The sequence below is a fragment of the Panulirus ornatus genome, chromosome 10 (assembly GCF_036320965.1).
Source record: "Panulirus ornatus isolate Po-2019 chromosome 10, ASM3632096v1, whole genome shotgun sequence".
In the NCBI taxonomy this organism is placed as follows: domain Eukaryota; kingdom Metazoa; phylum Arthropoda; class Malacostraca; order Decapoda; family Palinuridae; genus Panulirus; species Panulirus ornatus.
In genome coordinates, this window is record NC_092233.1 from 59,011,585 (window position 1) to 59,036,199 (window position 24,615).

General features: G+C 37.1%; 2 protein-coding genes across 4 annotated transcripts in view; one reads left to right on the forward strand and one right to left on the reverse strand.

Annotated features, from left to right (window-relative positions):
- Usp7 (Ubiquitin-specific protease 7) overlaps positions 1-9,067 on the forward strand; it is an 85,499-nt gene extending 76,432 nt beyond the window's left edge. For both annotated transcript variants that reach the window (XM_071665979.1, XM_071665980.1), the window contains exons 18-22: positions 73-226; positions 1,957-2,093; positions 2,227-2,515; positions 5,292-5,385; positions 6,280-9,067. In XM_071665979.1, the coding sequence (XP_071522080.1) occupies positions 73-226; positions 1,957-2,093; positions 2,227-2,515; positions 5,292-5,385; positions 6,280-6,386 (781 nt within the window). In that variant the 3' untranslated portion in view covers positions 6,387-9,067. The remainder of the gene's footprint in view (positions 1-72; positions 227-1,956; positions 2,094-2,226; positions 2,516-5,291; positions 5,386-6,279) is intronic.
- Positions 9,068-12,902: 3,835 nt separating this feature from the next.
- CtsB (Cathepsin B) lies at positions 12,903-23,853 on the reverse strand. Of its 2 annotated transcripts, none has more exons than XM_071665988.1 (4): positions 23,560-23,853; positions 22,342-22,467; positions 18,342-18,554; positions 12,903-14,153 (listed from the first exon to the last, which is right to left on the reverse strand). In XM_071665988.1, exons 2-4 carry the CDS (start codon positions 22,456-22,458, stop codon positions 13,479-13,481), a joined length of 1,005 nt encoding a protein of 334 aa, XP_071522089.1. In that variant the 5' UTR covers positions 22,459-22,467; positions 23,560-23,853; the 3' UTR covers positions 12,903-13,478. The 2 variants fall into 2 exon arrangements, with proteins under 2 accessions (XP_071522089.1, XP_071522090.1); XM_071665989.1 differs by having other exon boundaries at positions 22,342-22,459; positions 23,560-23,633.
- Positions 23,854-24,615: the final 762 nt, after the last annotated feature.

Sequence of the window (24,615 nt, forward strand, 5' to 3'; positions counted from 1 at the left end):
GTGTTTCCAGAACTTTCACTTCCTCACACACCCCATGAGTCACTTCCACTTATACTTTTTGTGTTTTTGCAGCTACCGAGATGTGCCAGGCAATGCAGTGAGATGCACTTATGAAGGAACCCTAAAAGATATGCTAGTCTGCATGAAACCACGGCACCCAAAGAAGATTTATTATCAGCAGCTTAGCATTAGAATTAATGAGCTTGAAAATAAGAGACAATTTAAGGTAAACTATGATTTGTTTGATATTCTGGCTTTAGAAATTTTGCTACACACAAAAGAAAGCTAATTGTGTGGTGTAAGAGGAGACTTCATTTTCAGCAACTTTAGATAACAAAATATTTCACACAATTGTTTTTGCTTTTGCTGGATGAAAATTTTGTGTATATTGTGCACCTGTTTTATATGCTGTAGTGTAACTTGAACAGTACAGTCTGAAGAGTTGCTGTATGATGTTGATGTGGTCATTAATTTGTATGATTTTTTTTTTCCTGTTTTTAATAGAGAAAAATGCAATTTAACATCTTAAATACGAGGATGTATATGTATGAAAGAAAGGAGAACTTATTTTACTTGTTTCAGTAGCATATAATGCTAGTGTCTTTCTATGGTAGATTAAGGATAGACAAGGGTTGTGTTTTAACTTTTTTACAACTGATCTCGCTCTCTTTAATATTTCGTGATTCCTGTCCCGACACATTCTCTGAATGAAAAATAATATCGCTTCTTAATCTTTAGTGCCCCACTGTTAACAGGCCAATGGTTGAGGGCAACTCTTGTGCAGTATTTTTTCAAAGGCTCTTACCTAATGTTAATCCAAACAGTTTCTCTGTAATGTTCCTACCTACTACTACTTCCTGATGTTCCTACCTGCTACTTCTTCCTTAATGTTTCTTCCTAATGCACTTGTCTAATGTTCCTGCCTGCTTCTTCTATCAGTAGCTTCTATTACTTTGCCAAAGACAGGGCTAGTGTACAGCTTTCGCTGCAGGAAAATCTAGAGTTTTGAAGAATGAGTTGCAAGAGTTAAGTGCTGTCAGTTGTTATATGTGACAAGGAGATAGTTTGTTTGTAGACAGAAAGCCAGCAATCTACATATTGGTGAGGCAGAAAGAAAAGACAGCTTCATGAGTCAGAGGAGTGCAGCTTGACATCCAGTGAAGTGCTGGCTTACAATGCAGCTGTCATTAATCCTCCTGATTCTCAGGTGGAGTAGTGCTGGTAATATTCCTCCCTGTTAACTGTTTTACATTTGTTCCTGTATTGAATTTTTATTTGTGTGATATCTTGTGTCATCTAAGTACCAAATTTTACATGTACACTTGAAATTCTTAGCAAAAATAGAAGTCTTGAAGTACGCAGCAAAATTCTTTCTAGATTTGGGATCGTTTGTTGATGATGAATACACAGTTTTCATGCTTTTATTTCATGTTTATCCTTGATGGGTGTGCTGCATTTCCCTAACACGTACTTTGTTGGTGAGCACTGTATATGCTTAAGAAATAAGACGTCAAAGATTTTTTCTGGGAACACCTCAACTGTGTTATGAGTGAAATTAGGAATCTTTTTATCCCACTGTTATGGAATTCATTGCATTTACAGTTATCAAAAATAATAGTTTAGACTATCATTAGGTTAATTGAACTGTAAGTCAAATATACCACATGAAGGTCTGCTATATAGCAAATAAACTTGTTGGATATATTGAAAAAAGTGGTTTAGAGGGTCTCCTCTGAAGTCTGATATAGTAAGGGTTCACCGTATCTGCTGTGTATTTTAATGCATCTAATAGTGTCTTAAAACACACTCATTCACATGCTTGTCTATTGATTTTTTCATTCTTTATCTCTTTGCAGTTCCATCCTCACTTTGCCATTTTAAGATAATTATTTCTTGTATGTGCAGAATTTAATAGGTTGATTTTTTCACAAAATTTAGTTATCTCCTATCTTTCAGTGTACCTGGCTTGGAGAACGTATGAAAGAGGAGATAGAGTTAGTTCTGTATCCAAACAAGAATGGCACCGTAGCTGATTTATTACATGAGGCTAGAAAGCAAGTTACTGTATCTGAAAATGGTTCTGGCAAATTAAGGTGAGCACTTAAGAATGTTAAACCTATTCTCCATATGACTTTCTCCTAGAAGCTTTCATGATAATTTGTAATTGAGATGTGAATGATTTATATAATTCTTTATTCTTTAGTTGAAGATGGGATTTTCTTTCAGGCTTGTAGATATAGCTTCATACAAGATCTCCTCCACACTGTCTGAAAGCATTGGTTTGGATACTGTCAGTACGTCAGGAACCAAATCTTACCGAATTGAAGAAATTCCGACTGAGGAACTCCATATTGCAGATGATGAGATGCTAATCCCAGTAGCTCATTTTCATAAAGAAATATTTTCAACTTTTGGTATCCCATTCCTTTTCAAAGTAAAGCAAGGTGAACTGTTTTCTCATGTTCGAGATCGCATTCAAAAGAGGTTGGACGTTCCAGACAAGGAGTTTGAGAAGGTCAGATTTCCACATATAATTATAATTTTTTTAATATACCTTGGAAGATTGTAATTTAATATTCTTCTGGTGATAATTTCTTATCACTGTTGATATTCTGATTTAGCTCTGATAGATTTTTTATTATTATACCTTGTGGAAGATGCTACTAGATGCAGTAAGGGGATTTTGTTGGAGAGTTAGTTATGTGTGCAAGAATGGGAGGAGGGTGAGAGTTTCTAAGTGAAGGTAGGTCTCCACCAAGGGTGTGTGATGTTATGTTATTCATGGACAGAGTCTACAGAGTGCTGGGGTAGAAGAGGCCTGAAATGTGAGTCTTTTACTGTTTGCAAATGGCAGACAAAAGAGAAGAAGAGGCCTGAAATGCGAGTCTTTTAGTGTTTGCAAATGGCAGACAAAAGAGAAACTCACAGAAACTGGTGTCTGAATTTGGGACAGTGTGTTTGAAGAAATTGAGAGTAGTAGAAGTACATTGCTGAAACAATTTAGACATGTCATCCTAACAATGCATATAATTGAAACATTTGAGAGTGATAAAGAAACAGTGGAGCATCTTGTTAACAATGAATGCATAAATAAAGGCTAGCACTGATTTGTACCAGGTTAAAGTTTGCAAAAACAACCTTTAGTTTACTATCATTACATATTTGAAATTCCTGAAAGGAGAGAGAACGGACAAGACAAATCAAATTTCTATCTGTCTTTCTATATGTCTGATGCCTGTTCCTTCCAGGAACTCCCTTAAGAGGGTGGCCATGGCAAAAGAGTCTCCATAACTGGTGAACTCTAGTGCTGCTTCTTAGCCTTTAGCACATCCCCCATAATGTGTCACTTTTATAGTGCAACTGTAATGCTGTGTTTCCAGAGGATCCCACCTAATGTTCCTACTGACTACTTTTACCTAATGTTTCTACATAATATTCCAACCTACTAATGCTCCCTGTTCATGTTCCTACCTACTACATATACCTATGTTTGTTTCTTTCTTAATGTTCCTACCATTTTGACAAAAGGCAGGGTTAGTGTATAAATGCTCATTACAGGAAAAACTAGAGTTGGAAAGAATTAGTTGTGTGAGAAGTGTTTTATGTGTTATGTGTGACATGGCAAGATTGTTTGCTTGTGGACAGAATGCAATCAGTCCACATGTGGATGATGCAGAAAAGAAAAAGACAGCCACTTGGGTCAGAGGAGTGCATCATGACAACCACTGAAGTGCTGGCTCATAATGCAGCTGTCATTAACCATTCTAATACTCAGGCAATTATTACCTTAACTTACCTGTCTGGTTGATGGCTGCCTACCAAATACTGCAACAAAGGAAAAATAAGAAAATAGATGAAGGAGTTTCTAATGAACAGAAAATGTAAAGGGGTTGCAAATGGAAGCATGGCTGATGAAATTGATGTGTTTTTGAAAGGTGTCCTGCTAGAAACGGTATTAGCTTTTATACTTCTTGTAAGTGAGATATCAGACATACAATAGGATGAAAGAGAGGGAATAGTCAGTTGTTTTGCAGGTGACATGAGAGTAGGTAAAACTGTGGAAGATGAAGGTCATGAAAATATATAAAGAATTGGATACTATATAAAGGTGGGGGAAAGAAAACCTTATGGAATTTATGAGAATTTTGGACAGTCAGGTTCAACCGAACAAACCTACATCTCATCAAGGCGTACAGGTAAATGACTAAAGTTTACCTGTGGTTCTTGTTACCTCGTGATGCTGAAGCCAAATTTCTGACACCTGTTTTTTATATAATGCACTCAAGTCTGAAGCTGAATGATTTTTGATAAGATGTTTCATTTCATACAGAGAATTAAAAACCAGATTGACAAGAAGATTCCTAATAATAACCTATATAGTTATTCCCATCATAAAAAAGATATATTGTAGTAACTCAAAGTTGCTACAAATTAAGCTTGGGATTTCTTTTTTGGAGCATATGATTGTTTCTATAAGAACAGGATAGGGGAGAAAGAATACTTCCCACGTATTCCCTGCGTGTCGTAGAAGGCGACTAAAAGGGAAGGGAGCGGGGGGCTGGAAATCCTCCCCTCTCGTTTTTTTTTAATTTTCCAAAAGAAGGAACAGAGAAGGGGGCCAGGTGAGGATATTCCCTCAAAGGCCCAGTCCTCTGTTCTTAACGCTACCTCGCTATCGCGGGAAATGGCGAATAGTATGAAAAAAAAAAAAAAAAAAAAAAAAAATAACTGTTCTTGTGGCTGGAGCTACAGCCTCCTCCATTTTTTTTTTTTTTTTTTTTTTACATGTGGAAAAAGGAACAAAAATACCTGTGTATTCCTGAATTGTGGTAACGTAGAACATACTTCTGCTCTACTTTCAAGTCTTTGATCATTCTTTTATGTCTCAGGGTTAGACAACTAACATTTAACAACACTGAGAACAATGATGGAGGACTGTTGAAATTACCAGTTAATTTTTAGGTGACAAAATTTTCATACTGCTTTTACTGGGGGTTTATTGTACAGATATGTATAATGAAAATTTTTGCAAGGAAATACTTAAGATTTGCATTTCAGTGTTTCTACCCATTGCAGCTATATTTCTTCTTGTCATAAGTATTGAATGTTTACATGGGGTTTTTCATGTTAAATGGCCTGATACCCACCTGTATTGGAAATGAAGTTAATTTGCATTTCATATGATATTTTATGCTTAGCTGGACATAAATGCAGAAATCTCTTCAGAATTATGAGATCTAGGTGCAGTTCCAGGTTTACTCCTCTTTCTCTAACAACTCATATTCTTTCAGTATCGGTTTGCCATTGTTATGATGGGAAGACCAACTTTCTTTACTGATGATGACGTAGTTAACCTACAAGACTTCAAGCCACATACCAATCCAAGTAAGTCAATTCTGTACTTTTCAGTTTATATTTAAGTTAAAACTTGTCAGTCATCTGAACATCATGTACTGTAACATGAATGGGTTCAGTGAGGATATAAGATATGAACACTTGTTCAGTACATATATTTGTAAATAGTTGACAAGAAAGTAGATCTATAACACCATATATAAACTATTCATCTGCTCCACTCTAAACTAAGCCTCAACTGGCTGGTCTTCCACCTTCTCAAAAGCAAATATAACAAAACTGTAAACCACACAAAATATTGCACTCATAACAATCAATGTTTGCTAACTACAGCCACATCTACATGGTGAAACAAAGATCCTTCCAGTACAAGCCCACCTCAGCAAACACTTCTTTGCAACAGCACTCAAGACCCCCTCCACCCATCTTATATTCTTCCTCTCCTTTGCTGAACTTCCACTGGTGCAATTCTTATGAGCATTCTACCTTATGCCTTTTCTTTCTGTTCCACAGTATTTCTAATGTCTCTGTTGTCCACTTATAAGAATCTCACAACCCTGTATCCAAGTTAGTACTAGTCTATAGTGTGTAACAGTCTTTTTCTAAACATTTTAAACACCTCATTCACACAGGACTGTATCCCATCTTTGTTGGTTTTTCACAGAAATCATTATCACAAAGTTTCCTTTTATGGGCAAAGCCAACTGTTCATTCTTGGGAGAATGTTACCCATAGATTGAAGTATATGTAAACTAGTTTTAGGTGTAGAATTTTTTTTTGACTCGTTGAATGTTAACTCTCTAACCATTTACAGACAATGCCTTTCTGTATGTTTTCCATTTAGCAAGGTGTAAATTTTATTTTTTTTATTTTCCATATTACTATATTTGGAAAAATTACATTTACTAATTATAATCTTGACAGCCTCTGTACCTCCATCAAAACCCTGGCTGGGACTCGAACATGTCAACAAGGCTCCAAAACGCTCTCGATACAACTATCTGGAGAAGGCTATAAAGATATACAACTGAAAATTAAGATACAGGAATGGGAATATCTTAACTGGAGCCAGTAGGAAAACTAAAAGTGGGTGGTGGCTTCCCTGTTCCTGTGTGTGGTGTTAGTGCTGCGTGCTGTGTCCCACCTGGAGCTGCTGGTCTGTCATACCCAAGCCTTCAACCACCTTCTGCTGACTTTCACTGTGATCCAGATTGTCATTTGCTCAAATGACACGTACCACATTTTGGACATTGAAGGTCTTCTGTCTCTGTAAATAGCATGTGTTTTACAGCAGCAAGGCTTGACAGAACAGTGTGTCTCATATGCTAGTAAGTGGTTCAAGTGGGCATTGTCAGAGATGTGTTTTTATTTATTTATTTTTTAGAGAGGAAACATGTAATAGACAAGAATTTGAACATTGCTGGGATGCATTGTGGAACCATTGTTATGCAGCAATAGTTGCTGAAAAATGAAGGCATTTCTTAATGGTTGTTTGACTTTTAGATTGTTTAGGTATATGAATGTGCCTAAAGGCATTCTTTGACTTGTAGCCACATTTTTTTCTTTTTAAGTCTGTGATAAGTAGCAGCAATAGTGGAGGTGAATGAAGGTACTGCATTGCACTGAGCAGCTGAAATGTGATGAAAGCTGCAGTTTCACAGGCATAACTGGTCCACTATCAGGAGCAACAGCTTTTGCCCCAAAGCCCTATCTAATCAGTCCTGCAAGTTCTGTTGATAAACATATGCTTAGAAGGACTTGGATACTGTATAGGGCTGAAAGGAATTGTGGCCTGAATCATGGATGGAATTATAGATCAGTGGTTACATAACATTTTTAATGATTGGTGACCTGTGTATATGGTGTGTATTTTCTTAGAGTGGAAATATTCTTACATTTTTTCAAAGTCTGCAAGAATTCCTACTAAACTCTCTCAAGTGAATTTTTCCTTGGAAAGCTTCATCTGCCACCTTCATAACTGGGTATTGTCATACTTAGTCATATGGTATCAAGTCATATGACATCGCTGTCCCGTTTCTCAAGATTATCATGTCTAAAATGCAATATCTTTATTACACAGACTTGAAAAGTGCATGAAGTCTGTATTCTCTTCCTGTAGCTGATTTACCTACTGAATATATTTGTTGAATTCAAGTAATATACTCGTTCATCTTCTTATTATGCAGTATTTTCATTTCTCTGTTGAGTTAAAACCTTATAAATTATTTTTCTTGAATGAGAAATCAATGACAGTGTTTCTTTGTCTTCAGTATGCAAGTGAAAACATGCTTTGCAAGCTTGCCGTATTATTAGTTAGGCTTTGTGGATCATTCAAATCTGTGCTTGTTGTACCTAACAAGTTCCTCTCTTCAGAAAAAGAAAAATTTTTTTTGTTAAATGATATTATATGTTTGTCTTTTTTTCTTTTTTAAGTTTACCATAGCTAAAAGTATTTTGCAATATTTTTTATTTTTTGGACAATTGTTTATGTAATCATATTAGCTTTTATGTAAAGGCTTGTGTTTAGAGATATGTAAACTACTGTATTTATGTCCCTAATAAGTCCAGTTGTATATCTTACACAGCATATTGTAGTAAAAGAGTTTGTCAGGGTAGAGGGTTGGGAGCACTACTTCAATGAAGACAGGACAGCACATCAGCACACCACTACTACTACCACCACCATTACCGCCGCCACCACCACCACCACCCACAAGTTTCCCTCTGCACTGTGACTGTGATAATACTCCGGCAGTGATCCATTTTGTACCAGGCAGCATCTGCACTTTGGTCTTCACACTTAATGGATCAGTCAAGTAATCCTTCAACACACTTATTATGCAGCATGAGAATTGTACAGATGTAGACAGATTCATATTTAAAGTTTGTAAGGAAATAGTATCTTATACAAGACTTCGTTCATTTTAGGCTTTTCATTCAAAACCTGGATTTTGAGTCCTGATGGTAAATTTTAAACAAAAAACTTAAATTCTTGTTGTGTATATTGATTATAATTTTTTTTTTTACCATGTATGACCCATGCTGTCACAAGATTTAGGACTTTGAATGGTTAAGTGTAACTAGACCTTACCAAATGGATGCTGACTGCTGTGGTCAGCATGAACAAGACTGCTGTGGTCAGCATGAACAAAGCATTTGCTTTGTGAATATATTATTTAAATCCCTGTTGTGTACATCATTGAAAGTTTTGTACAAGTGGTTTGATTACTCACATGCTGCAGCATCCTTTTGATTGGATGCATATACTGCTGTATCATCCCAGATGCCTCCCACAAGTGTCAGGATAGAGGCATTGTAAATAAGTCTGTCTCGTGGACAGCAATTGTATGTGAGCTATATTGGACAGCCAAAAGAACAGAGGGGCACTACATACACCATCACCATCACAAGAGGGAGGGACCTGGCACTAGGTAACATTATCCTTATCACTCTCCCCAATATTTCTAGGCTTTCATATTCTGTACAGATGATAAATTTATTTTATTTTACGGGTGTCCACATGTAAAAGTTTTACAGAACATTCTTTATTCCCCCCCCCCCCCTCAAGCAAAAGCAAGGTAATGAACAAGTCATACGGTCCAACCAGTACCATTGCTTTCTAGGACAATTTTTAGCCAGACACAATGTGTACTTCTGTTAATAAAATAAATCAATCATAAGTAATAATAATATGTAAAAAGATTCTTCTTGATTGTGTGTTTGATTACCCCTAAAATGTTAGAAATGTGTCTGTATTTTATTATAATTTACTTTAGTACATCTTTGTTAAGGAGTACGTCTCAGCCCTGGTTATGGACATGAAACCAATTTTATATAGGGTAGAACAAGTGAAAATTAAGCACAGTTGAGATGGATAACTTGTAGGGTACATTTGAAATTAGATCAAGAGTTAAGAATGGAGATGTGAAAAGTATAGGTATAAAGAAGGATGGATGGGGAATTGATGAAAGTACTTTTTAATATTGTAATTACCTATTCGTACTGTGCAAGGAAGGAGTTTTGCACTTAAGAGGCCTTGTCTCTTGAACATTGTGTGCTACTGTACAACTTTAATTATGCTGTCTGCATTAACCATGTTTTTATTCATTTTATTCCATTCATCCACCATTTTTATACACTATAAAAGTACTTCCTTATATCTTTTTCAACAAGTTTCTTGCTTTATGTCATGTTATTTCCTCTGGTTGGGAACATTAGGTAGGAACCTCTGAAATACTGCATTAGAGTCAGTGGCCTTTTAATTGCGAGGCACTAATAGGCTATCTCCAGCCTAGGCACCCTCTTAGTGTAGGTAGTAGTTGGTAAATAGCCGCCAATCAGGAAAGTATATTACTGGTGCTACCCACCTGGATATTGGTAGGGTTAATGACGGCTGTGTAGTGAGCCAGCTCTTCAGTAGTGAAGTTTCTCTCCTTTGACTCAGGTAGCTGTCTTTTCATTCTGCCTCACCCATACATGGACTGCTGGTATTCTCTCTGCAAACATACAATCTCTCCTTGTCACAATTAACACTTACACAACTCATTCTTCACAACTCTAGATTTTTCTGCAGAGTACTTTGCACTATCCATGCCTTTTGGGAAAATACTGGGAGCAATAGATAGAAGTGGTAGGCAAGAACATTAGACAAAAGCTTCAGATAAAGACATATTCTCTATGAAGAGAATATATGTAGTAGTCAGGACCATTGGGTAGAACTAGTAGGTTGTAATAATAGGTAGACACATTAGTTAAAAGTAATTTTTTGCAATGAGTGACATGTGCTAGGCCTTCTATCTATCTGTCTCCGACCCCTGTTGCAATTAGAACTCCCTCAAAGGGGTGGCCACGGCAACAGTCTCCACAACTAGTGAACTCCAGTGCTGCTGCTTAGCTTTTTGTGCCTCACCCTAAGCAGGCCACTGGCAGAAGGCAAGTCTAGCTCACTGTTTGCAGAGGCTCCTACCTAATGTTCCTAATGACTACTACTAGTGCTCCTGCCTCAATATTCCTACCTTCTAATCTCTATGCTAAACTTACCTCTCTGCCACTAGCCTGTTAAGGGTGAGTTACTTGAGGCTGAGAAGCACTACAGAAGTTCATTAGTTAAGGAAAGCCTAATGCTATGGCTACCCCCTTGATGGAGTTCCAGAAAGGAACAGTTGTCAGATATATACATAGATACACCACTAACATTTCTATCTATTGCTCCTACCATTTTGCCAAAAGGCAGGGTTAAAACTGGGGCTAGCACAAAACACACACTGCAGGAAATTCTAGAACTGTCAAGAATTATGTTTGACAAGGAGGGATTGTATGCTCGAGGACAGAATGCCAGCTGTCCAAGTGTAGGTGAGGCAAAAAGGACAGCTACCTGGGTCAAAGGAAAGCATCTTGCTGATGTTCAAGACCAACTATCACTAAAAACACTATTTCAATATGTCAAGACCCTCCAAGCCCACAGTGAAGCTACCTTTAAGAAGACACTAAGCACTTACCACTAAATTGTCCTCCACTCTTTGTACCGAGATACAAACACCGCAACACTTTATGAGTGAGTGGTGCCAACTGGTGCGCATGGCCAGCTTTCTGAATGCTCCAGGAGTCTCATGGGATGGCAGAACGCATGTATGGTGCCACTGAATAAAGGCAAAGGTAAGGCTTAACCTACAGAGGTATGTTAGTTGAGTGCACCAAGTAAGTAGTTGTATGGGATTGTGGTGAATGAAAGGGTGAAAGCATATACAGAGTAAAATGCTGGGGAGTAAATATGTAGTTTCAATTGTAGCAGAGGACATGTATCAGGAATTTGCTTTGAAGAATGTTTATGAAAATACTTAGGGAACAAAAGTACCTGTATGTGGTAATGAATCTGTTGAAGGCCTATGATAATGATGCCCTTTGGAGGTTTTTATATATATATATATATATATATATATATATTTATTTATTTATTATACTTTGTCGCTGTCTCCCGCGTTTGCGAGGTAGCGCAAGGAAACAGACGAAAGAAATGGCCCAACCCACCCCCATACACATGTATATACATACGTCCACACACGCAAATATACATACCTACACAGCTTTCCATGGTTTACCCCAGACGCTTCACATGCCTTGATTCAATCCACTGACAGCATGCTCTGTACATGCCTTCACCCTCTCAATCAATACCCTCCCATATAATTTACCAGGAATACTCAACAAACTTATACCTCTGTAATTTGAGCACTCACTCTTATCCCCTTTGCCTTTGTACAATGGCACTATGCACGCATTCCGCCAATCCTCAGGCACCTCACCGTGAGTCATACATACATTAAATAACCTTACCAACCAGTCAACAATACAGACACCCCCTTTTTTAATAAATTCCACTGCAATACCATCCAAACCTGCTGCCTTGCCGGCTTTCATCTTCCGCAAAGCTTTTACTACCTCTTCTCTGTTTACCAAATCATTTTCCCTAACCCTCTCACTTTGCACACCACCTCGACCAAAACACCCTATATCTGCCACTCTATCATCAAACACATTCAACAAACCTTCAAAATACTCACTCCATCTCCTTCTCACATCACCACTACTTGTTATCACCTCCCCATTTGCGCCCTTCACTGAAGTTCCCATTTGCTCCCTTGTCTTACGCACTTTATTTACCTCCTTCCAGAACATCTTTTTATTCTCCCTAAAATTTAATGATACTCTCTCACCCCAACTCTCATTTGCCCTTTTTTTCACCATATATATATATATGGTGTAGGAGGAAAGCTACCCGAAGTTCTATGTGGAGGAGAATGAGTGAGTTAATGAAATGTTTCAGGACAGTATGTGGTTCGATCATGTGTGGGTAAGAGAGGTATTAAGCAATAGGAAGAGTGAGGTTGAGAAAGCTGATGAGGGTGAGCTAAAATGGAGTGGACATACAGAGAGAAAGAGTGAGATCAGAAGTGAAGGGGGAAAAGGAGTTAGGGGAGACCAAATTAAAGATGATGGAGTGAAAAATATTTTGAGTAGTTTGGGCCTGAACATGCACAAGGATGAAAAGTGTGCATGTTCAGATGACATTACAGATGACAGCTAGAATGTGAATGTGGGTAGAATAGGCCTTTTCTACATCTGCTCCAGGCACTACTTCATAAAAAATGGGAAATGATGGAGTATGAAAGAAAAGAAAGATTAAAAACCAACTTGTTACATCCATATGCAGTACTTTGACAGGCATTTTGGTGGATCAACTAAATTCATATTTTCTTGTCAATTTGGCATCATAAAACATTCCTAAGATTTTATCTAAGTTCTGACAGTATTAGGCTGCTATCACTCATAATCCGAGGTCAACTTTTGAAAGTAGGAAATTTTGCTTTTTTCGGACCAAAATAAGTGTAGGTTGTTTTACTTGCCAAAAAAACATACTTGCACTCTTTGTTAGTCTAACAGTACCCTTTCTTATATAATTTAACCATAACTACAATTATCATCTGTACTTAGGCAAATACCAAAATTACTGTCATACAGAAAGGATGTGAGATTTGTCAAAGAATATCTTTTTCTAAGGGAATTATATTAAATTGTAAAAGTACTGTACACTTGTAACACACTCACAAGTATCACCATATATCTGACAATGATATGAAAGAAACTTATCCAAATACTTATAAAAGTTATCTTATCACTTTAATCTTTTGGGATGTAAAATTAACGTAGCAATATGTCAGTATTCTTTGAGACAAACTAAATGATACAGTAACTATTTGCCTCGTCAGTGAGGTTTCTACTGACTACAATGATTTATGTATTTCTCAATCAAGCCCACTACCTACTGAACATCAGTGTTTAACTAGTTATAAAAAGTTAACTCGGGTCAAGATGGATACTACTAAAAATTTAAACCAACATATTAAATGAGATTAGGGAAACTATGCTCATTGAAACATTCGCTTTGATGTTTTTAGCAAACCTGTTGTAATTGCACTCTCTGCCAAACTGATTCAAGTCCACTACCAAAAGAACATAGTATTTTACAATGGTTACAAAAAGTGAACTAAAGTCAAGCTAGATACTAAAAACAATTAAAACCAATGTATTCAATGAGATTATGGAAACTATGCTCAGTAAAACACTCATTCTGATGTTTCTGGCAAACCTGTTGTGATCTCACTTTCAATGCCACATTCATCAGACCCTCTAAGGATCTTGAAGAGACCACCATCACCCCAGTCTGAGTTCCAGGAGTTAGCACAAAGCCAGTACGGAGTGCCATCTTCCTCTCCCCAGCCCAGTACACGGATGGCATGACCTCCAAGAGGCAGACCATGACGGTGCTTGTAAACTCCAGACTTATAATGAAGGAAATCTACATAAACAGTAAAAGCTCCTTCCACAGGTCCATTGGTCATAATCTCATATTTAATTTGGTCTTCATCACTACGAATGCTGTAGGCCTTCCTACCATGGTGCAGATCATCATTATAATCCACCTTGTAGCTAGCTTCACAGGTCCTTGCGCATTTAGGAGTGATACCACCCTCTGAGCACTTTGGTCGAGGCCCTTTTATGTGGTGCTCACATGGAGGTATCTCGTATGGTTGGCATCCTTGGCTGCTGTTATAGGCGCCACCAGACACAATACCAATGTTCACCCAATACTTGAAAGCTGATCCTGGGAAGCCACCATTACACCCAAATCCACAACTGTGACAGCAAGACACAAGGTCTTCTGAAGAGAAGTGGAAATTTTCTTTACCCTTACTATGAATGCACACCCTGTCACTCATCACCTCCACAGCTCCAAAGGCCTAAAAGAGAAAAGGAGATTACAAATCATGAGTTCATACATATATTTCTCATATGATCATACCTAAAATTTAGGGCGAATTTACTTTCTGAAAGAACTTAAGATATTCACTATTTTTTTTCTTAAAAGTAACCATAAGTCAGTATATGCTGTAATGCTATCCACCGGCAATAAAAGAATATACAATCACTGCAGCTAGCTGAGATGGATGTTTTAGCCATCAAGAAACTTTCATCTTAAAAACATGGGAAAACAAGGCAACTGTAAATTCTCTGTATAAAGGTCCCTTGGCAACAGAAGGTTATCAAGCAAGCCACAGATACAGTAAATTGGAATGGTGTGGTATACAGAGGATGTTGCTGTAAATGGGCAGAACCAGGATATCCGAAATGTTCTGGGGAAACCATGGAAAGGCCAGTAAGGCCTGGTTGTGGACAGGGGGATATGGTTTTAGAATATTACACATGACAAAGAGTGAATGTGAGCAAATAAGCCATTCTATATATTCTTAGCATTACCATGCTGTCAAGAACGACAAACACTTGAAAAAAAAGCGAAACACTTTTTATGAAAAAGTAGTGTTACCCAGCACCTCTTTCCTGAGGCTCCAGCAGCTAAACGCTGTGTCATGTCCAATAGCAAGATAATATGGACGCCTTTGGAGTGTAAAGGCCTACGACAAAATTAAACTCTAAATAATACATCTCTGAAGATGAAATCACCTACAGAGTATTTACATGTAGTTGAGATATGACAACACTCTATCTGTTGTATGTAACAGTGTAAAGGAATCATCTATCAACAAAAGCAAGTCATAAAAAGGAAGTAATAAAAAAAAATAATCTCAATCTATATCTCGGAAGCCTGTTCCCTCACGGAACTCCATAACTAGTGAACTCCAGTGCCAATTCTTAGCATTTTGTGCCTCACCTCCAACAGGCCACTGGCTGAGGATAACTCTAGCATAGTGTCTGCAGATGCTCCAACCTTATGTTCCTAGTGACTACTACTACCTAATGCTGCTACGTAGTGTTTCTACCTACTACTGCCTAATGTTTACCCAATGCTCCTGCCCAGGTTTTCCTACCTATCACTTCTATCTACTGCTCCTACCATTTTGCCAAAAGGCGGGGCTAGCACATGGTGCTCAAAGCAAGAAAATCTGGAGTTACGAAGAATGAGCTGTATGGGTAAAAAGTTGCCAAGTGTTATGTGGGACAGGAAGAGATTGTAGAAAGAAAAGCCGGCTACTTGGGTAAGACATTTATGAAAAATACACATAAACTTGGACCAAATTTTGCATCACAAATTTATTTTTTCATACTTGTTTGTTGTTTATTGCAATTAAATAGTTACAATTCATAATTACATTTCATATACACAAAAAAATCTAATTCACTATATTTTCAGAATAAACTTTGAATACTGTTAAAAGTAACAACCACAAAAATCAATATATGCTATACAGCTAACCCCAGCACTAAAAGAATCTACAATCACTGCAGCTAGTTAGCATGGATGTTCCACTAACCATCTTTACAGTAATATCTTTAAACATGGAAGAAATAAGGTGATTATAAATTCTCTGTAATAAGGTTTACTGGCAACAAGAGAGTATGAGGCACGCACAAGGGACAGTAAAGTGGAGCAATGAAGGATGTTATGAATTGTTTCAGAGTTGTTTATCATGCTTGGCTTTGTTGAGGTTGGCAATGTATTTTGTTCCTTTGCCATTTACCTTCGTCTCCTCTTGAGCAAAGAAAATTTTCATTTAATCTCTCTGGGTATCTCTTCAAGCAGGCTAACTTTCACCACTGCTATACACTTGCCATACCCTTTTGAGCCAAACCTACCACCATCTTTCACACCACCTCCACCAAGAAATAACGCAAAATTCCAATTGCTGCCCCTCTCTGCATGTTTTCATTTAACAATCTCTACTTTGTACACTTGTCCATTACCATATAATCCACTACTGCCTACTGACCCTTGGCCATCTTTCTTCACTTTATGCATTGACCCTTTTCTAATCCCTTTGGTTGTAATTTCCAGCTGCATTCCTGAGGAGCATCAAATCCCCAGTAAAATATATGAGGATGGTAAACTGTCCCTTTTTACTATATGAGGATGGTAAACTGTCCCTTTTTACTATTTCCCCATCAAGTAAAACCTTAAAGTTTCCATCTTTGGCATTAACATTACTTAAAATCAATGTATGATGTGGAGTGAGAAGAAAAAGGAAACAAAATAAGTTATCAATGGGAGACGCCTGCAGGATAGCAAAACTTCCTCTTGTGTAACAGATTTCTTGCTCAATACCCTAATAATAATGAATAAATTATAAAGGGAGTGTTAGTGATGACTGCATAGCAAGCCAGCACTTCAGTGGTTGTCAAGTTGCACTCCTCTGACCCAGGTAGCTGTCTTTTCTTTCTGCCTCACCCACACATATTCTATTGGCATTGTCCACAATCATACAATCTCTCCCTGTCATACTTGACAACACTTAAGTCACACTTTGTATTTATAGATTTTCCTGCAGTGAGCACTTAGCACTAGCCCTGCCCTTTGACAAAATGGTAGGAGCAGTAGATAGTAGTAGTAGGTAGGAGCATTTAGGCAAGAGCATTAGGTAGAAACATTAGGCAAAAGTAGTAGTAGTCAGTGGTTACCCTCTACCAGTGGCCTTTTACGAGTGAAGCACTAATGACCAAATAGCAGCATTGGAGACCTCTAGTAATGGAGACTACTACTGTGGCAACCCCCTTGAGGGAGTTCCAGTTGGAACAAGCGTCACTATAGAGAGATATAAATTGTAAAGGACATGAAAAACATTGAAGAGCTCAAATTAAGAGGAAACTAAGCAGCACTATGTCATCAACTCATGAGCATGTCAAAAACATCATACATCATCATTCCAGCATAAATATTCATAAAAATTCCACAGTATAAATTGACAATACAACATTCATAAATTATTTTAATAAGTGAAACAAAAACAAAGAAAGAAAAGATAAATGAAAAACTAAAGCACCAGATTTAAAAGGATGGTAAGCAACCCTCTGTTGCCAAATTTTCAACACATCAAAAAAAAATCATATATTTTTCAGTATTCATGTCAATGGACTGAACAACTAGGGTATATGAAGAAGCTAAGGGAAACCATAGATACGTTTGTGGGGCCTGGTTATGGACAAGAGGCTGTGGTTTTGATGCATTACACAAAACAGCTCAAGAATGTATGTTAGAAGATGAGACCTGTCTTCATCTGCTCCTGGCAATAACTTGCTAATGTAGGAAACTGTGAACAAGTGAGCAGAAAAGTCTAATGCATTATAATAAAGAACACAATTAACACAGCATATCTTGATATACATAAATTAAGTAAAAAATGGTGATAACAAAGTAAAGAGAAGAGGAAGATAACCAAAACCCTAAATGGGTGAAAGCCATCAGCTGAATGAGTCAAATGTTTATGGGAGTGCTTTCAATCAGCCATCATGTGTGGCCAGCATCTTAAGGTCCTCTGAAACCATTTCTTGGTTGGGAAAAGATAGGCATACCAAATGGAATGTACAAACTGTTTTTTCTGACAGCTGTGGACTTTAATCATATTGCACAGTGAAAAGGAATATTTTGAAAGGGTTAAACTACATATTCATGATTGCCATTCTCCTTTCAGCACCCAAATCATTAAGCTATTCTCTACTTTAATTTGCATCATGGACCCTATGCCTCGTGATTTTACTCTGAACAGCCACATCACCCACCCTTGCATACTAATATTCACTTCCTCATGTCCAAATTGTCAAGACATTCACGCAACTCCTCCCAAAAGGCACTCCTTACTTCTATACTCTCACTTCCCGGTGCAAAGTGCTAACAGATATCTATCTATTTTCAGCAACATTCATTCTAACCCATAACAACCTCGAACACATTTCCTTACACACTAAAGAGTTCAAGAGCTAATTCTCTTCTTTTCCTCTCACTAACCCCAAACTTTACCTCTTGAACAAAGAATAATGGCAGGTGATTGGGGTATTACCACTTCTATCACTATATCAGAAAGTACACTGAAAAGAAATGGGTTTGGTTCAAGTATAATGCACATTATCAACTTTCCTGTTTACTTTTTCCTCATATTAAACCCAAAAAAGAAATTGATTTCAGTTATGTAGACACTTACCCAACAGGATCCACAGGAACCTTGGTCTCTAATCTCTCTGATGGTAGGGCACATTGGCCATGCACTACGTGAATCAAACTCGGTTGGTATTGCAAAACCCTCTGGAATTTCATGATGATGTACCTCAGGCAGGTAAAGTTTAGAGTCAGGGTGAACTCCCATTAGACGATGAATGTATCTCATCGACAGGTGCTTGTTGAAGTTACGGCCTGCCTGTAACAAGAAATATCTCTTTATACACATATACAAAACTGGAGCAGGGTATCCCTATATGCATAAGTAATAAGTTACCATTTTCCTAAAGAAAATACCAGCTATTTTAAGCAAGATATTTTACCAAAAAATTTGTAGCTGTTGAAACAATTTTCACAACAGTAAAAAGGACAGTCTAATCAAAATTGTTCTACCTTGTTATTATAGTATAACCCAGGACTCCTTATCTAGGGGCTCATGCAGCTTAAAGGCTGAGCTACGATAAGCAGAAAGGATAGGATGGCTTCCATTGAAGTGAGAAGTTCCTCAATGAAATCGTACTCCTATGATAAAACCTTACTGACAATGACTTTTCACTCACAGAATAAGCACAAGCAGGCAGAGCCCAGTAATGTCGCATGACATTACAAGTGAAGACAATATCTTTTGATTAAACAATCATAATACATGAGGAAGACATTTGCAGTAAAACATGACTTATAGTATATGGAAATTACTAAAAAAAATCTTTTTTTATCTACTGCATTTCCCACCATGAAGAGGTAGCATCAGAAACAAATATGCTTTTCCAAGCATCTAATGTCTAACAAAACCCATAGCCTACCATCAATTCAACCAAATGAGAATATATTGCCCCAACCCCCAAATATTATACAAATCCATCACAATTTATCCAATGCATTCCTCTAACCCTCCACAATGTTCAGGCCCTGATACCCCAAAAGCCTCCTTCACTTCATCCTTCCAACTCCTAACTACAAGGAAAGAAAGAGAAAAAGAAGTCAGATACTTGAGAGTTCCTATGAAATGAAGAGACTGAATTCATTATTTGGATTTCAAGCTAAATAAAGAGTGGTATGATAATAAGGACTTCCCAATAGGAGATAAAAGCAAAACATTTTTAGTGTGTTGTATTGTCTAATTAAACAGAAGTACACAGTTTTTACAGAATACAGAAACACCACTTGCTAAACTGATGGTCTGAAGCATGTGAAGTACCATAACAAATCAAAGACCTTGAATTCTATGGAGAGATACATGAAAATATATGGATGGCAGCAGAAAATATGCTAAAAGGGTTACAATTTTAATCTGAAAGCACCTCAACAAGATACAAAATATCAAGTATAAAGTGTTTCCTAAAAACATGCTAAAAAGAAATCAGATGATAATTTAAGTACCCCACTCAGAGAATCAAAAATTATTTATTACAATTCCAGAAAAAACAAGATACATACATGCAATGACCGCAAAATATTCAAACAATGATTACATGCATGGCTGAAGTCAATCCCTGATGAACCTTGGACCAAAATTATGGGAGATGTTTGGTGAGAGACATGAAAATATATGGATGGCAGCAGAAAGTATGCTAAAAGGGTTACAATTTTAATCTGAAAGCACCTCAACAAGATACAAAATATCAAGTATAAAGTGTTTCCTAAAAACATGCTAAAAAGAAATCAGATGATAATTTAAGTACCCCACTCAGAGAATCAAAAATTATTTATTACAATTCCAGAAAAAACAAGATACATACATGCAATGACCGCAAAATATTCAAACGATGATTACATGCATGGCTGAAGTCAATCCCTGATGAACCTTGGACCAAAATTATGGGAGATGTTTGGTGAGAGACAGCATCATTCAATGAACAAGAAAAGCAGTGAGAACTATGAGCTAGCCCAGCAAATGTGGCAAAATCTCATCATAGGTAATCAGGTAATTATGCATTCATTCCTTATACAAACATCCTGCCCACTTTCACTCCTTATACAAACATCCTATCTATTTTCATTCCTTACACAAACATCCTGCCTGCTTACATTCCTTACACAAACATCCTGCCAGCTTTCATTCCTTACACATGCGACATGTCTTCAGGCATTGCACATCCAATATATCAAACTACTTTCTTTCTTTTGCAATCAAGTTCTAAGACTTACATATTATACCATCAAACATTTCAATCTCTGCTCTTACAGACACTGACCTCTCCTTCTGCAAGCTCCTTTACCCTTTGAATAATAGGCTAGAGAAGCTAGGTGGGGTTCCCAAGACTGAAGGTAATCGAATATAAAAAAAAAGTCAATCTTAAGTTTGAATCATTTTGCAGAATTTGTAAAGCACTAAAACCTAATGGTTATTCAGTGTTTTTAAGCTTGAGATAGTCTAAAAGTCCTCAAATCTCGTATTTCTTCCAGTCTAAAAGTCCTCAAATCTCGTATTTCTTCCAGTCTAAAAGTTCTCTAATTCTCGTATTTCTTCCAATGTTATTATGTAACTTATATCTGACTGAGACTTCTATGATTTTGGCATTATGCTGCTGTATGTTCTATGGTAATACTGTAGCTGCATCACTCACAGACTGGGGCAGTTCTCTTCTCTATTCAGTAACCATGGGACAACATAATTATGACCAAAACTCAATCAACAAAATAAAATGGCAATACTGTCCTACTGAAAGAGGGATGCAATACTTTAACACTTTTCTCTATCCTATATAGATTGTTAACCTTCGGGGCTCCCATTCCCATACAGCTTGCCATTCACATCTAGCATTATTACCTATTTTGCCCGTAAAATTGCAGTTGGTATAAGTCATATATGGTTACTAGATTTAGCTGTTTTAGCCTCAGCAATTGTTACAGTATTTCATTACTTCTGATATTAACATGTCTAAGACATAAGCACAATTCTATACTCATGCTTTCAGTGGATTCTTAAAATCCAACCTTGGATTTCTTGAACTAAAGGATGTACTAGGATGAACTATGGGATGCACTACGACGAACTACGGGCACACTGTGGGAATTACAATAGATAAAGATAATACATTTCTTTTCTTGGGTGGCTCAGTCAATTTAAAAGCAGCCAGTACTTCACAATACAAATTTATAAACATTACCTTAGAGACAATATGCAAAACTCACTGGAAAAATGAACGCTGAAGCTCTAAGCTTTCAACTGTATTTCAAAAAATTTCAGGGATAAAGGCAACATGAACTAGAGAATATATACAAAGACCAGACTTCACTGCAGGTAAGGAAACAAGGAACAGGTGACTTGCGAAGCATGGAAATGTTGACCAGAACGGTAAAGTGACCAATCAGGCAAAAGCCTTGAGGTCAGCAGATGCTTTCTGAATTCTGCCACATTTAAGCAAATTTTTCATTAAGATATCTAATTCATACATTCCTTCATTAATGTTTATGGTACTGTTAACAATGACATGAGAGAATTCAACAATAAGCCTTTCTATGAGTGACGCACTAGGGTAAAAAAAATTTGACTCCCGATATTCACTGGATGTGAATAATCTTCAATATGTTTGAATACTACATTTGATTCTGAGGCTGTCCTTACAGAGTATTTATGCTGTAGAATCCTCTCATTTATAGACTTACCAATTTGGTCAAATTAGATCTCATATCAGACATCACATGGAGCAGGGCAGACACCTGATTTTTCATTAGATGATGGGCTGTTCTCTATGAAGCAATTCTGTATGTTTTCCTATTTGAAAAGATTAGTTAATTGATCATCTCAGATCAGGTACTCCTTGTTTCCGTAGCTGTGGTAGTCTGGTTTTGTATGTATTCTTCTGTATCCTTGAAAATAGCTAGAAATACAGTTGAAGGCTTGGAGCTTCTGCTTATATTTCCAGCAAATTTACTCATATCAGTACTTCACGTGTGTGAGATTTATTACAAGCACATTCTTAACTGAAGAACAATCGAAAGCTATTATGTGTCTACTTTGAAAAAAAAAAAATGATAGTTACCTTCCATGTTGAATCCTCACTTTGAAGTACTGTGATAAACTCATCTGACAGTGGCGGATAATTAAGAAATGACCCTGCCGCCACACCAACCAAAAGTGCCCACAGCAGCAGCTTCATCCTGCAATACTATAATTTCTTCAATAAAATGTTTTCTACCTGAATATAGTAGGCATAGCCCTATCAACAACTGAATGAGTACTTGCTCGGTATGGGGTTAATACAGTTCTACTCTAAAAACTGAGGTATATCCATGAAGGCTTAACCCCCCCCACTTCAACCATTAAGAATGCATATGGTCAGAAAATGCTTATTCACAAGTTTAATGTCCACACAGTCACATCCCACTGCCAGAATGCTAAGGTAATATGGCACCTGAGCCACTAACATTCATTCACAGACTGATATCAGAATAGTCGAAGAGGGTGACGGAGCAATTACTTATACTGTGGTAAAAAGTCAATAGAGTTAAGGACTATAAATAACTGGATAAATCCAGTGTTAACTAACACAGAAGTGGATAAAACACCTATATGAATTATCATTAGAAAACCTTTCCTAATGTCCTCTATTTCTTCATAGCCCTCCCAACCATCAACTTACCTACAATCACAAGGTTAAAAAAAAATAAACCTCCAAATCATGCTCTGCTGTCTCCTTCTGCTCTCCACATACTACACTAACTTAAATAACAAATCTACTCATTCCACATTTGTTTCCATGAGACACTATAAAATCTTTTTCCATAAGCTTCATTAGGGTAAATGGTCAAACAGTAGTGCTATTTCTTCAAAAATTAAGTCAATTTGTTCTATAACGCAAATGTAGTATCTAATGAATACAATAAAATTTGTAAGCAAAATCTGCATCATTATATTTACTTGAACGGTGTTAACACCTCATAGCGGAACGCCTCTACAGTACCATAATGTAGCAGGTTACTACCAACAGGAGTCCTCATTTAAAAATCCTAACTCATGTAAGATTTAAGGTTTTAATCCATGAATAAAGCGTCTGTCCTCCTAGGGTGGCGGAAGAACTCTAGCCCCTAAAGCCAAAGTCCCTCACTAATCTGTCATAACTCTCCATTCTCAACCTTCAGACATATCTAATAATTCGTGAACATACGTTCTCTTGCGTGACTAAAGATACGATGGGAGATTCAGTACCAGACAACCTTAAATATGACTGAAAAAAAGAGCAATAGAAATCAACACTTACATACGTATTAGCCGGGAGCTAACCTGCCTCTGTCAGCTGAACGTGTTGTGGTCCCGTGTTTGGGTTGGCTGCCCTGACCCAGGATGCCACCACAATATCCATTCTTTTCACTTTTATTTAACTCTGTCTCTTGCAATCTTTTCCATACAGGGTGTTTCAGAGTCACCATCAATTCCTCAATGATGTAAATTAAAACATTTTACCGTATCATGGGCATATGTAAATGGTATTGAGAGAGTGTACACAAGCAAAGTCTTTGGCCTCCAGACAAAGGAAACTCCATGACTCAACCTCATGTGATCATGAGTGGCTCCGTGGTATCTCGGTCCATCTTAATTACTCATCATCAGCTAAATAAGACTACTGAAAAGCTTCCTACATAACATGTCTGGAATATAAATGTAGATTTAGGGATATTGTATCATAGATGAATAAAAATGTTAAAGCAGAGGAAAGGAAGTAAGATGAAGGTTGGGATTAATATTTTTAATTAAATCGATATGAGTGAATTTTCGATGAATGAAGTGAGCCTGTAGAATTTGCTCTTTACCATACTGAAATTACATCGAATTATGCAGTGATCCTGTACTAAGACAATAAAAAAAGGCTACAGTACCCCATTAGACTTCAACATACACCATCAAACCATACAAGATACAGTATATGGATTGTTTGCCTGGCTCTAGTACAGTTTGAATGCTTTAAGAACTATTAAGAGAGGCAATACACAGGCATGAGAAAAACACATTTCTATAAGATGGATATTTTTATTAAATGGTAAACGAAAACAAATTCTTCCTAACCTTAGAATTACATAAAACAAAACAAAAAAAAATGCTTGGGAAGCCCCAACGAGCACCGCATTATGACTGGCCTATGCTTTAAATATGTCTTGTTTTTCTTGCTGATAGAACTGAAGTTGATGAACATCCTAAAGTCTCTATCTTTTTATCTTCTGTGAGGAATAAAAAAAAAAATCATCAATGACTGGTTGAAACGTTAATGCAATTAGGTTTAACCTGGTTCCCTACATAGGTTCCTAAAATCAATCCTTGA

Coding starts and splice junctions, on each gene's coding strand:
- CtsB (XM_071665989.1), bottom strand. Junction 18,555..22,341: donor GTGAGGATTCAACATGGAAG/GTAACTATCATT, acceptor TTCTTGTTACAG/GCAGGCCGTAACTTCAACAA. Junction 14,154..18,341: donor GTTCCTGTGGATCCTGTTGG/GTAAGTGTCTAC, acceptor TTTCTCTTTTAG/GCCTTTGGAGCTGTGGAGGT.